We start from the raw sequence: 13,714 nt of genomic DNA, 5'->3' as shown, positions 1-13,714 counted from the left end.
CTCTTCACAAAAAAAGTTAGATTTTGCAGTCCACAATAAGTGAATACTGTTTACCATTCATTGAGCTAATCACAGCCCACTAACCACTGGAAATCTTGCAGTAAAACTCAGGGGGCAAAAGGAGACTGATTTCTGTTTTCTTAACTTCCATGAAAGCATGACATCACATGAGACAATGAAGACAAGACACACATAAAGACACACAAAATGACTAGAATAAGACATGCCAGCAAAGTTCAATTTTGCTAGTTGGAAGGGTATCAAGTCTGAAAATGACTTCTTAAACTTTGTTTAATTGTAGATACACTTGTAAAATCTTCTGCAAACCAAAAATATGTCAAAGTTAGATTGACAGATGATAAGTAAAATCAATTTCAATTAAAAATGATGAAACTTTTTATTCATTAATATCCAATGTTCTGCATTTTAATATTTAAATAATTTATAGTATTTCAGGAAAATTCAAAAGTAAGGGATTAGTATCAATGTATGATGCAGCCTATCTAATATATGTGAAATCTTTTTCCCAAGCTCTTTGTTTTATTTCCCTTTTTTGTAGTTTCCAGGTAAATCTTTTCTGGCAGTTCCAATTATTGTTATCTCTAAAAAGAGCTGGGAATCCTTATGTGAATTACTAATTTGCATGATTAGGTCACATTTGGCGTATGTGCATAGTTTTAGGTTCTACTTAACAAAAAGGACATTAAAACTGTAGAGAACACACATCACAAGTTCATTAAGTACACTTCAGGGATGCAAAAGTTTGTGAAGTAGCGATCAAGGATCATCAATTAAAACTATCACAAAAATACAAGCAAGAAAATCATGGACTATAAAGTGCCTAGGCTACTATATTAAAGTATGCACCTGAGACAAAATTAACTAATCCTAACAAAGATCTAAAATTAACTAAGAGCTGTACTAATCTACCGCTAATTAAACTACAGAGTTCTCAACCGGCAGCATTTGTGACTTCAGGTTACAAACTGTTCTTAGAACTCTTATGTAACCCAGAGAGAGCCTATACTTAAAAAGAACAGTTCTCCTGCTCAGAGGAAGATGATCAGGGACTATTTCTTTGATCTGGTATTTTCTGTTGTGCGGTACCAGTCAGGTCCCAAGGGTGCCGGACTAGAACGTTTCACCCTGTACCTATATCTTCTTACAAGATAACAGATCAAATATCTACATTATAAACTGTGGATATAGCCCTTTATGAAACGTGATAAATGCAATAAAAATGTTAGTTTAACAAAGTGTGAAGACTTTCCTAAATCTTCGATTTATAAGATATAAACCACATTGGAATTTGAGTAACTAGGTATTGTAACTAAAAAATGTGAAAATCATAATTTAAATTTATTTCGGCATATGCAATCACAATAAATCTGAACTGTTAGGCACATGATAATGTTGAAGGAAGCTATTGTGGGATAACTGTGTTAATTTGGAAAAGATAGCCCCAAAGATTAACAGCAGTTATAAAAATCAGTGCAAATAATTCATCTGTTGAGTTTTATCAGTTAAAATTTGTACTGCTTCAAAAGGCAAATTATTAAATATAAAGTTTATTTCTCTTGAAATATTTAATCAAGAGGCCAGAAGCAAAGAAGAAAAGGTTGATCTGCAAAAAAAATTTCCCCTTGAGAATGTATTGTGACAGTCACAGGAAGGGACAGTGTGGTGGTGGTGAATACTGATGGCACTGATCTCAGTCGCTGGTCTCACCCTGACCAAACTTGCTCACTTTCTTTACATCTTTGTTTCTTCTAATTTCTCTTCTTTACACACATTCTCTATAACAAAGTGTAGAGATTTTAGACAATCCATTTCTTTTATCTCTATTCTCCCTCAGAACACAGAGGTAACCTCGTTCCTTTTAATTGCTGAAAATGTTGACACCCTTCAGCCAGTGGAGGAAGAGGACAACAGTGTAGCAAGAAGATGCACCATCCCTTGCTCTGGTGTGTGCCAGTTCAGATATTGACACCTTTCAAATGTTAGAAGCTAATTTAGAGGAAGGTTTTGCACATGATCACTGAAGATGACAAAATGCAGGCAATATTATAGGGCAATAGAATGCCACAGGTACCAGCTCTCCAGAATACAAGGCTACATACCAGTTCTATTGCACAAGAATCAGGTACTGAATTTAATTGCCCAAGGTGCTGAGAAAGGATAATAGATGTAATTAGGAAACATTTGGTGCACATGATGGAACTCATCATGATATGGCATAACTAAAGTTTCAGGTAATTGCAAACTATTCTAGCTGTAAAATATTTTGAACATGTTATGCTTTATTACAAGGGATATGTGAGATTTTAGTGAAATACAACATCATTTTTACTGCCTAGCATACTCTCTGGCATTAAAATCTTATGTACATGGATTGAAATTACCTCAGATAAAAATAATAAGAATATATTGGATGTTAAAATTGTTACATTTTCATCAGCAGTGAGTCAAAATCTGGATCTTCCTCTTTGGGAGGGTCTTCAATAGATGGAGCGCAGCAGTTTACCAGCACCTTTTTCAGGATGGACAACAAATGCTATCCTTGTCAGTGACAATCACATTCTATACATTAATGGATACAATAGCTAAAGTTGTTCCCCCTAGCTTTACTGTCAAAATTTCTCAATGTGCTGGGCTGCTCAGCATGCTTAATGACATTAGTGCTGCTGTTCACAAGGTCCCTTGAACTGTTGCCATACAACATTTGAAGATGGAAAAGGAAACCCAAGCCATAAAGTTAGTTAGACCTTCATGGGCAGCTTCTTCAATGTCAGCAGCAAATGTAGTTACTTGGCTTCTGACTGCAAAACTAGGTCATTATTTTTAATGCTAAATATTGCCAGTCTGCTATGAGATCATTGGTTCTACTTCCTACAGTATTATGGCAGGTAGTTCCAGATCACCATACTGGGGTTTGGTAGATCACAATAGCTTAGTATCCAATCAGCAACAGCTTATCTCAAATTTCTGGTTGGTAAATTCAGTTAGTTCCTAATGAAGCCACTAGATGGAGAACTTCACTCTGAGGAAAGGAACTAAATATTGCCACGTCACAAGCGTTAATGATTTATCTAAAATCCAACAGGTAAACTTGAAGAGGAGCAATTTTTTGAGATAGTACTAACAAGAACTTAAGTTTTCCAACAAAGTACAAGTCCACAACTTAGAGAGAAGCCAGTCGCAATGGTAAGACCACACCTGGAGTACAGTATTGGTCTCTTTACTTAAGGAAGGATGTAGTGCATTGGAAGCAGTTCAGAGAAGGTTTAGTAGACTGATACATGAAATGGGTGGGTAATCTTATGAGAAAGGTTGGACTTGCTACATTATCTGCTGGAGTTTAGAAGAGTGAAAGGTGACTTGATTGACATATAAAATCCCAAGGAGTCTTGACACAGTGGACATGGAGAGAATGTTTCCTCTTATGGGAGAACGTAAAACTAAGAGATCAGGGCATCACTGGCAATACCAGCATTTATTGCTCATTCCTAATTGCCCTTGAGAAGGTGGTGATCTGCCTTCTTGAATCACGACTGCCCTTCTGGAGAAAGTAGTCCTACAGTGCTAGTGGAGAGGGATTTCTCAGATATAGACTTAGTGACATTGAAGGACCAGCGATACTCTTCCAAATCAGGATGGTGTGCAACTTGGAGGAGATCCTGAAGATGATAGTGTTCGCAACTGCTGCCCTTGTCCTCATTGGTGGTAGAGGTTTGGGTTTGGGGGAAACTGTTTGAGCAGCTTGGGTGAGTTTTGAAGGCAGAAGTAGATAGATTACTGATAAACAAGTGGATGAAAAGTTATCACACCTAGGCAGGAAAGCAGAATTTAGGTTACAATTAGATCAGCCATGGCTTTATTGAATGACAGAACAGACTCGAGGTGCCAAATGGCCCATTGCTGCTCCTAATTCATATATTCACAGAGACAATATTGATTATGCAAACTCTGTTTAACTGATAATTAACAGTAAATTGATTCCATATAGCTTTGTATTGAATTATTCACTTGATCAGCCCAATTTAGGATAATTTGTCAAACATTATGTTTGTCAGAATTGTAACAATCGATCTACAATGACCCATTTCAGAGACATGCACTGCCTGTTGTGAAACTAAGCAAGGTGCTGAGCCAAGACTGGGAGAAATGAACATCCTCACACAGAATCACTATGTAGTACCTCTGCCAGAAATATGTACATTTATAACTAGCAGTGATTTTGCAAGGCAATTCACTGCTGCTAAAACTCACTAATGATGGATGACAATTAAGTGTGCTGTGCCCAGGAACCATACACCAACACATTTAGGAAGTTTTCAGGAGAAAATTTGCAGGGAATATAGAACCACAATTTTCTCAAAGACTTCCACAGCACTGCAAGTTTACTCATGCCAGTTATGTTATTTAGTTGGACTAACCTATAATATTTCTAATTCCTGGTTCAGAGGAAAGGCATAATCACATCCAAGTTCTTCACTTTTCATTTCTCTGAGAATTTTAAATCTATTGTTTGTTCTGTATTGTTAGGCAATTACTTCACACACTACAGCATGATCCTGTCTGCTTTGCTTTGGTCCTTAGGTTTTGAGTACATCTTGTGGGGAAGGAACACCACATATTATGTGAAGTATAAATAAGATTATATACATCTCCAATTAACTTGACACTGGACTTGGTAAGCTTAGGCTTTGGCATCGGTTGACTTATGAGTTCTTATCCTGCACATACATGTTTGAATAGAAACAGTGGTGATGGGTCAGTGGTATGAACCAACTGAACTATTTTCTCTGGCTTTCCTAGATAGAACCAATTCTGAGAGAAATCGCTGCACAACCAACCAACTGTCAGATTGCAGTGTGTATTGGACACCTATATCAATTTTTCTAGCACAATATATAATGATTCCTTCAAACAATTACTTGTTCTATTCACCATTAGGCCTTCAGTAGCAGACCTGTTGTAATTAGATTTTTATGTTATCTTGAAAGGTGAGAATAGTGAGGGAATTGCAGGAGGTAGTGCATGAGGCCTAGGAGTGCCCAAGAGAGATGTGGAACCTGCAAGAATTCAGCTCACGTTAATTACATGATTATGTGCAATTTGTGGTATGTATTGCTAATCAAGGCTCAGTTAAGTATGGCAGTTGGGAGTGAAGCTATTTGAGTGATTTGAATAAGGGTGGATGCATCCTTGTTCTTTGTTATAAACGTCACACAAATTCTAGTACATATTATCGTTTCAATGCTGTAGGCATATTTATCTGCAATGGTAATGTTTTCTTATTTTTGGTGAACAATTTGGGATGAGTTAATGAACAATGAGAGGTAATTAAAAACACAGGCTGCACACAAGCTAACAAGAGGAAAGTCCAAAGACGTCCATCAAAAAAATCAGCTAGTCCCCTCAAAACAAGTTTTTTTTTATTTAGGGACATTGCCCTGAAACTAACTCTGTTTCTCTCTTCAGATGTGTTGTCAGACCTTCTGTTTCCATCATCTTCTGTTTTTATTTCAGATTTCAAAATTTTAAAAATGTAAATACTTACTTGATTAATATTTGATTAATACTTAGTGTAAGTGTTAGATTTTTATAAGTTTTTTCTAACTAGTCAAGTGGGGGCTGGACTGCGCAGGCGCGGCGCGGGCAGCTTAAAAAGGAGAGAAAAAAAACTTCGGAGGACTCGGGCTTCGGTTCGGAGGACTTCGGAGCAGCTAAGTGTTTTCTCGGTTTATCACTTTTATTAGGGTTTTTAAGTGTAAGGGTTAGTTTTTGTTAGGGTTTTTAGTGTAAGGGTTAGATTTTTATAAGTTTTTTCTAACTAGTCGAGTGGGAGCTGGACTGCGCAGGCACGGCGCGGGCAGCTTAAAAAGCAAACAGCCTATAGAGTGGGCAGTGTCGGAGCGGGCAGCGGAGTGAGTGGCAGCAGAGTGTTCTGGGCTTTGGCTCAAGGGGCTTCAGCATGAAGGGGCAAAGAGGGTAAGTAGCTGGTAGGTAGGTAAAGGCAAGGTTTACCTGTTGTTCATTATAGATTTGTAGGTGGGACTAACTAGGGAAAAAAGAAAGGTAGTCAGATGGAGGACATGGTGGTGTGCTGCAGCTGTTTGATGTGGGAACTCGTGGACCTTGCTGCGGTCCAAAATGGCCACATCTGCAGTAAGTGCTTGAGGATGGATGAACTTCGGCTCAGAGTTGATGAGCTGGAGTCGCAGCTACAAACACTGCGCAGCATAAGGGAGGGAGAGAGTTATGTAGACACGGTCCATCAGGTGACAGTCACCCCCCTTAGAGCAGGTACATCTGAAGTTCAGGAGGCAGATAGAATGGTGACTGTCAGGGGAAGGAAGAGGAAGAAGAAGAAGAAGTCAGGCAGGCAGACAGAGCAGGGAACCCCGGAGGCTGTTCCCCTCAGTAACAAGTTTTCTGCCTTGGAAGCTGTTGAGGGGGATGACCTGCAGGGGCCTAGCTGCAGTTACCAGGTCTCTGGCACTGGGACTGGTACTGCTGCTCAGAAGGGAAGGGTGGGAAAGAGACATGCGGTAGTGATAGGGGACTCGATAGGGAAACAGACAGGAGGTTCTGTGGCAGTGAGCATGAATCCCGAATGGTATGTTGCCTCCCAGGTGCCAGGGTCCGGGATGTCACCGATCGGGTCCACAGGATTCTTGAGTGGAAGGGAGAGCAGCCAGAAGTTGTGGTCCATGTTGGCACCAACGACAGAGGTAGGAAGGGGGATGAGGTCCTGAAGAGTGAGTTCAGGGAGCTAGGCAGAAAATTGAGGAACAGGACCTCAAGGGTAGCAATCTCGGGATTGCTGCCAGTGCCACGTGATAGTGAAGGCAGGAATAGGAGGTGGCGGCAGATAAATGCGTGGCTGAGAAGCTGGTGCAGGAGGGAGGGTTTTAGATTTCTGGATCATTGGGATCTCTTCTCGGGAAGGTGGGACCTGTACAGAGAGGACAGGTTACACCCGAACCAGAAGGGGGCCAATATCCTTGCGGCGAGATTTGCTAGGGTGGTTCGGGAGGGTTTAAACTAGTTTGTGAGGGGGAAGGGAACCGGAGGAGTAGGTCAGAGGAAGAAGGGAATGGGGAAAAGTTAGATCAAACAGGTAGAGAGGCTTTGGGGAAGGAGAAGCAGAATACAGGCTATAAAAGTATTAAGGTAGATGGACTGAAGTGTGTTTACTTAAATGCAAGAAGTGTCAGGAATAAGGGGGATGAACTGAGGGCTTGGATAAATATGGGGGACTATGATATTGTGGCTATTACTGAGACGTGGCTGACGTCAGGAGAGGAGTGGATATTGAATATTCCTGGTTTTCGGTGTTTTAAGAGGGATAGGGAAGGGGGGAGAAGAGGAGGAGGGGTGGCGATACTGGTCAGGGACACTGTTACGGCTGTGGAAAAGATGGATGTTGTAGAAGGATCATCTCTAGAGTCCGTATGGGTGGAATTAAGGAACAAGAAAGGAGCAGTTACTCTACTAGGAGTATTCTATAGGCCCCCCGGTAGCAGTAGAGATATAGAGGAGCAGATTGGCAGGCAGTGTTTGGAGAGAAGCAAAAATAACAGGGTTGTTATCATGGGAGACTTCAACTTCCCAAATATAGACTGGAACCTGCTTAGTGCCAAAGGTTTAGATGGGACGGAATTTGTTAAATGTGTCCAGGAGGGATTCCTGACGCAGTATGTTGACAGGCCGACTAGAGGGAATGCCATGCTAGATCTAGTTTTAGGAAATGAACCGGGACAGGTGAAGGATCTATTGGTGGGTGAGCATTTGGGGGACAGTGACCATTGCTCCATAACCTTTAAAATTGTCATGGACAGGGACAGGTGCAGAGAGGACAAGAGGATTTTTAATTGGGGAAGGGCGAATCATGAGGCTATAAGGAGAGAACTTGGGAGTGTACATTGGGATATCCTTTTTGAAGGAAAATGTACCATGGAGATGTGGTCGATATTCAGGGATCTTATGCAGGATGTTAGGGATAAATATGTCCCGGTGAGGCAGAGAAAGAATGGCAGGGTGAAGGAACCGTGGGTGACGAGAGAGGTGGAACGACTTGTTAGGGAGAAGAAGGTAGCATACATGAGGTATAAGCAGCAAGGTTCAGACAGGGCCCGTGAGGAATATAGGGTAGCGAGGAAGGAACTTAAGAAAGGGCTGAGGAGAGCTAGAAGGGGACATGAAAAGGCGTTGGCTAGTAGGGTTAAGGAAAATCCCAAGGCCTTTTTCAAGTACGTGAAGGGTAGGAGGATGGCTAGGGTAAAGGTAGGTCCGATTAAGGACAAAGGTGGGAGAATTTGCCTGGAGGCGGCGGAAGTGGGAGAAGTTCTCAATGAGTGCTTCTCTTCGGTATTCACCAGGGAGAGGGGTCTTGATGACGCGGAAGGGAGTGCTGGTAGGGGTAATGTTCTCGAGGTTGTAGATATCAAAAGAGAGGATGTGTCGAAGTTGTTAAATAATATTAAGACAGATAAATCTCCGGGGCCTGACGGGATTTTCCCCAGGCTGCTTCGAGAGGCTAGGGTGGAGATTGTTGAACCGCTGGTAAGGATCTTTGAGTCCTCGTTGTCCATGGGGATGGTGCCAGAGGATTGGAGGGTTGCGAATGTTGTCCCCTTGTTCAAAAAAGGTAATAGGGATAGGCCAGGGAATTATAGACCGGTGAGTCTCACGTCTGTGGTGGGTAAGCTGTTAGAAAGGATTCTAAGGGATAGGATTTATGAACACCTAGAGAATCATGGACTGATTAGGGACAGCCAGCATGGCTTTGTGAAGGGAAGATCTTGCCTCACAAGCCTGATAGAGTTCTTTGAGGAGGTGACCAGGAAGATTGATGAGGGCAGTGCGGTGGATGTGGTTTACATGGATTTTAGTAAGGCGTTTGATAAGGTTCCTCACGGTAGGCTTCTTCAGAAGGTCAGAGGCCAAGGGATCCAAGGAGGCTTGGCTGTGTGGATTAGGAATTGGCTTGCATGTAGAAAGCAGAGGGTTGTGGTGGAAGGAGTGCCCTCAGATTGGAAGGCAGTGACTAGTGGTGTCCCACAGGGATCGGTCCTGGGACCTCTACTTTTTGTGATATTTATAGATGACTTAGATGAGGGGGTGGAGGGCTGGGTTAGTAAGTTTGCGGACGACACTAAGATAGGCGGTGTTGTGGATAGTGTGGAGGGCTGTCGGAGCTTACAGAGGGATATTGATAGGATGCAGAGCTGGGCTGACAAGTGGCAGATGGAGTTCAATCCGGAGAAGTGTGAGGTGGTACGCTTTGGAAGGACAAACTCCAGGGCAGTGTACAGGGTAAACGGCAAGGTACTTGGCAGTGTGGAGGAGCAGAGGGATCTGGGGGTTCATATTCACAGTTCATTGAAAGTTGCCTCACAGGTGGAAAGAGCAGTTAAGAAGGCCAATGGGATGTTGGCTTTCATAAATCGCGGGATTGAGTTTAAGAGGCGCGAGGTGATGATGCAGCTTTACAAAACTCTAGTTAGGCCACACTTAGAGTACTGTGTTCAGTTCTGGTCGCCTCATTATAGGAAGGATGTGGAGGCATTGGAGAGGGTGCAAAGGAGATTTACCAGGATGCTGCCTGGATTAGAGAGTATTGAATATGAGGAGAGGCTTAAGGTGCTAGGGCTTTATTCACTGGAAAGGAGGAGGATGAGAGGAGACATGATAGAGGTATATAAAATATTGAGAGGAATAGATAGAGTAGACAGTCAGCGCCTCCTTCCCAGGGCACCAATGCTCAAGATGAGAGGGCATGGCTTTAAGGTTATAGGTGGGAGGTTCAGGGGAGATGTCAGGGGGAGGTTTTTCACCCAGAGAGTGGTTGGTGCATGGAATGCACTGCCTGGGGTGGTGGTGGAGGCAGATACATTGGACAGGTTCAAGAGCTTGTTGGATAGGCATATGGAGGAGTGTGGGATGGGGGGATATGCGGGAGGAAGGGGTTAGGTAGTGTGAGGGTGGTTTGATGGACGGCACAACATGGTGGGCCGAAGGGCCTGTTTTGTGCTGTGTGGTTCTATGGTATGGTTCTATGGTTCTGTAGTGATTTATTGTGTTATTCTTTGGTTCAATGATTTCTGTTGTTGGCAAGTGTTTTGCCCATACAGTCAATGTTTGATAATTCACAACTGCAATATATACACTGAACATTTATTCTACAACAGTGAATGAAGATCACAATTCTGATGAAGAATCTTTGACCTGAAAAATTAGCTCTGTTCCTCTTTCCACAGCTGCTGCCTGACCTGCTGTTTCCAGCATGTTCTATTTTTATTTGTTCTACAATATTACAATTTTAGTAATCTGGAAATAACAGCATATTAATTTATATTTGCTGTTAATTCAGCTACAAATCGAAACAGGTATAAATAATATAATATGGTTACCTAAATGAATGTATTTGCCATTCTCATCCTTTTCTGCTAGAGGGTTTCCCTCTTTATCAAGCTCTTTGCGGTAACGTTTTATATTCTTAACCATTAAGTCCTTCCTGGTCAGCTCATAGTGATTGGGAAAGTGGTTTACGATTTGATCATCCGAAAGACGATAGCCATTTTCAACACTAAAGACATTGCGGATGGTCTGTACATTCATCCTGCAAGGTTCAAGTGAGCCCAGAAAAAAAATATATTGACAAAATATTATTTCATCTTAGGAAATACAAATATGATAGTAAGCAACATAAAATATCCAAAATATAGTACATTCCAAAGCTATTAGATCAGTTACTGTGAGAAATGGAAGAACTCAAACTGATAATGTGGGATACACTGTCAGGGCTACTGTATATTACCTGTCATTGTTTGCCAAGAGAAGGTTGCAGCGAACCTCTCTCTCCAGCACTGCGTTCCATGTGTTCCTGGAAATACATTAGCAATGCTAATACAAGATTTTTATTAATTTCTTTTTATTTTAACCTGAATTGAAATTCTCAAATTTCCAGAGTAGGATTTGAGTTCATGTTTTCTGGAAACTCACCCAAGGCTTACAAGTTTCAAAAACATTGCACCACCCTACCCATAGATATTGGCAATAAGTTGTAAAGCTGGAAGTTAACACTGCATTCGAATTTAATCTTGAAATACGTGTTACTGTCACAAAGGGAATACAAATTTTGATATCCCCTACCGCAAGGAACAAAAGGAAATTTTATTGTATTTTTGGACACTATAATAAGGATTATTTTTATTATGTCGTTAGTACTTATCTGGTTTTGAACAGATTGAAGACTACCATTTTGGGTCAGTTAAAACTAAGGAATGGAGGTTGTGTTACATTTGTGTTATTGTAGCACTGTGGTATACCTTAAGTTGCAGCCAAAATTTCTCATTTGAGAATATCCCACTCTTACTGAAAGGACTACAAAACTGGAAAAAAATAAGGCACATTTGGTTAGCCCTGCCTTGTCCCCACTCACCAAGATTTGACATCCATTTCCTCACCCCACCAACACACACACAGACACACACACGTGTGCCCGTGCTTAGCTGGTCAGGGGCCAATGTGGCTGGCCAAATCTTCTTGTACTCCAGCAGTGTAATCTGAACAGAGCAGGGATGCTGATGGCGCCATGAGGAAGCTCCACCCCAAAAACTCACCTGAGTATGTTTTAAGCTGGCAAAGATCCACCACCAACTTTGCTGTGAATGGTAGCTTAGTAATTTTATGTGTCTTTGGCATTCAAAGATTTAAAAGCTATTAAGATAAAAGTAAATAATGAAAAAATAACACCTAAAAACTTGAATCTAACATTAAATTAACTTTTATTTTTTTTAAACAGAACTTTTCTTTGCCTTTGCTCCTTATTTGCAGTACTACCCCTTCTTTTGAAAACATTAGAGTCTCATATCTTATGCTTGGTCTAACCTGTTACAGGATTCAAAAGGTAATATCCTGCATAAGTGCCAGGGAATCTCAGCAAACTGGGTCCTGCTGCTGAATTCCAAGGGCAATGAAGAAGTGGAGCAAACAGATTTGGCACACGATCTGTCAATTGGTACAATATTATCTCATTTATTACTGCAAGGAAGGTAGTGCCAAACTTAACTGCCTTTGCATGGCCTAACACCAGCGGTTCTGACATCCAGTGGGATTCAGCCCATGCACGCACCTGTGTGTACCAGATGCTTTCCATACCTGGCTCTCTGTGTTCGATTGCCTGAGGAGTTGATCCAAAGTAGGCACCATTTCAGTGCCCTCTTCTTTTTCCAGGTCTCTTTTTTATAAAATCAGGGATTCATCTTGGGCTATATTTCTACTAGAACCGACAGCGTACCTAGGTCCAGTGAGCATTCTTTACAACTGAGCTTGGGGAACTGGCAGACTATTTAACTGAGGAGGAGGTAAATGGTGTGGGTATGGGATTAGTACTGGAGTTCTCTGGTAGTAAATTTCCCTGCAGTTCATTTAGTTGCTACAGTACAAAATCCTGGCAAGCCACTTTAAAGCTATACTAAAACTGGAATATTCTATGCTGCATTATCTACACTCTGCTAGATCTACACTGCCCTAAATGTGTTGTTTGTGTAGAATAGCAACTCCATACAGAATAGTGGGCTTCACTACCATCAGATTTACTGGAATGTGTTTCCAAAACCACCAGGGTAACAAAACGTAAACACACCAAACCGCATTAACTTTCCCAGCTTGCGTAGATCTATAACCTTTGTTTTTGCTTCCTCACCTTTTTTATATTAGCCTTAAATTCATCACATTTTGAACTCTAATCTTTGTCATTTTGATACTTCAGGTCATTGCATTGTATGTTAAGTACAGAGGATAAAGAATGCAAACACAAAGGAGAAACTTCACTGACATATTTCTGAAGCTAACACTGAAACATGATTCTCCTGCCCCACCCATTCAAGTCTCCTCTTTCAGTAGCACGAAGGGTAAATGAACGAACATCAAGATAAGTTTATCAGCTACCGTGGCAACATGACAGGAATGGAGTACATACTGGAGGCTGGATGAAGCTCCATTTTGCTGGATCTGTATTACTGTCACATTGACATCATTTACAACAAAGCTTTCACAGCAGCATGAAGTAAATTTACCCAAATTGAGATATTACAAAGCAATAGGTAAACCAGAGTGCAATCCATTTATACTGCTACCTTGCTCAGCACTAGCCCACAGAGTGCTGATTCATTATGGCACTCTTGGCCCTCCAGCCTGAACACTCACAGGTACATACCTCCTGTCCTTTAAAAAATACACCAGTTCACATGCTGCACACTGCTGTGCAGGGAACTTGGCACAAATATCTGCTTTGTTCCTGGCACTCCCGCAGAGAGGAATGGCTCTGCGGAGAGGCTGCCTGTGAGGGCTGGTGAGAACAAGCGTTGTGGCCACTCGGTGCTGAGATGCAATGCCCAGGGCTGCACCTGGCCAGCTCGGTGAGAGTGGGCTATTGCTGGGGACTGGCAGCAGCTGCTCCGTGTTGACAGTCAGCCTGTATCCTATGGTCTCTGTCATCATCTCCTGTTGGGTATGATGGAAGCTACTGTCTCCCCTAGCGTGGAGACTTCTTTCTTTTTCAATCTTTTTATTAGTTTTCAAATTAATACAGATTGATATATAGCGTCAATATTTATACATGTAATACAAAGAGATCAGGATAACAATCATGGCATAGATAATCATAAAGAACAATACAATATAAAAAAATCTGTAGATC

At 41.5% G+C, this 13,714-nt stretch overlaps 2 protein-coding genes across 3 annotated transcripts in view; one reads left to right on the top strand and one right to left on the bottom strand.

Annotated features, from left to right (window-relative positions):
* The window catches only part of LOC127578361 (bcl-2 homologous antagonist/killer-like), an 81,561-nt gene that overhangs the window by 16,633 nt on the left and 51,214 nt on the right, over window positions 1-13,714 (top strand). The window lies entirely within an intron of this gene.
* LOC127578359 (polyglutamylase complex subunit TTLL1-like) overlaps window positions 1-13,714 on the bottom strand; it is a 30,161-nt gene that overhangs the window by 12,883 nt on the left and 3,564 nt on the right. The window contains exon 2 of the mRNA XM_052030298.1: window positions 10,422-10,630. Within this exon, the coding sequence (XP_051886258.1) occupies window positions 10,422-10,630 (209 nt within the window). The remainder of the gene's footprint in view (window positions 1-10,421; window positions 10,631-13,714) is intronic.

This window comes from Pristis pectinata, chromosome 15, assembly GCF_009764475.1.
Source record: "Pristis pectinata isolate sPriPec2 chromosome 15, sPriPec2.1.pri, whole genome shotgun sequence".
In the NCBI taxonomy this organism is placed as follows: Eukaryota; Metazoa; Chordata; class Chondrichthyes; order Rhinopristiformes; family Pristidae; genus Pristis; species Pristis pectinata.
Note: the sequence above shows the minus strand (reverse complement) of the source record. Positions and strands in the feature narration are given on the sequence as shown.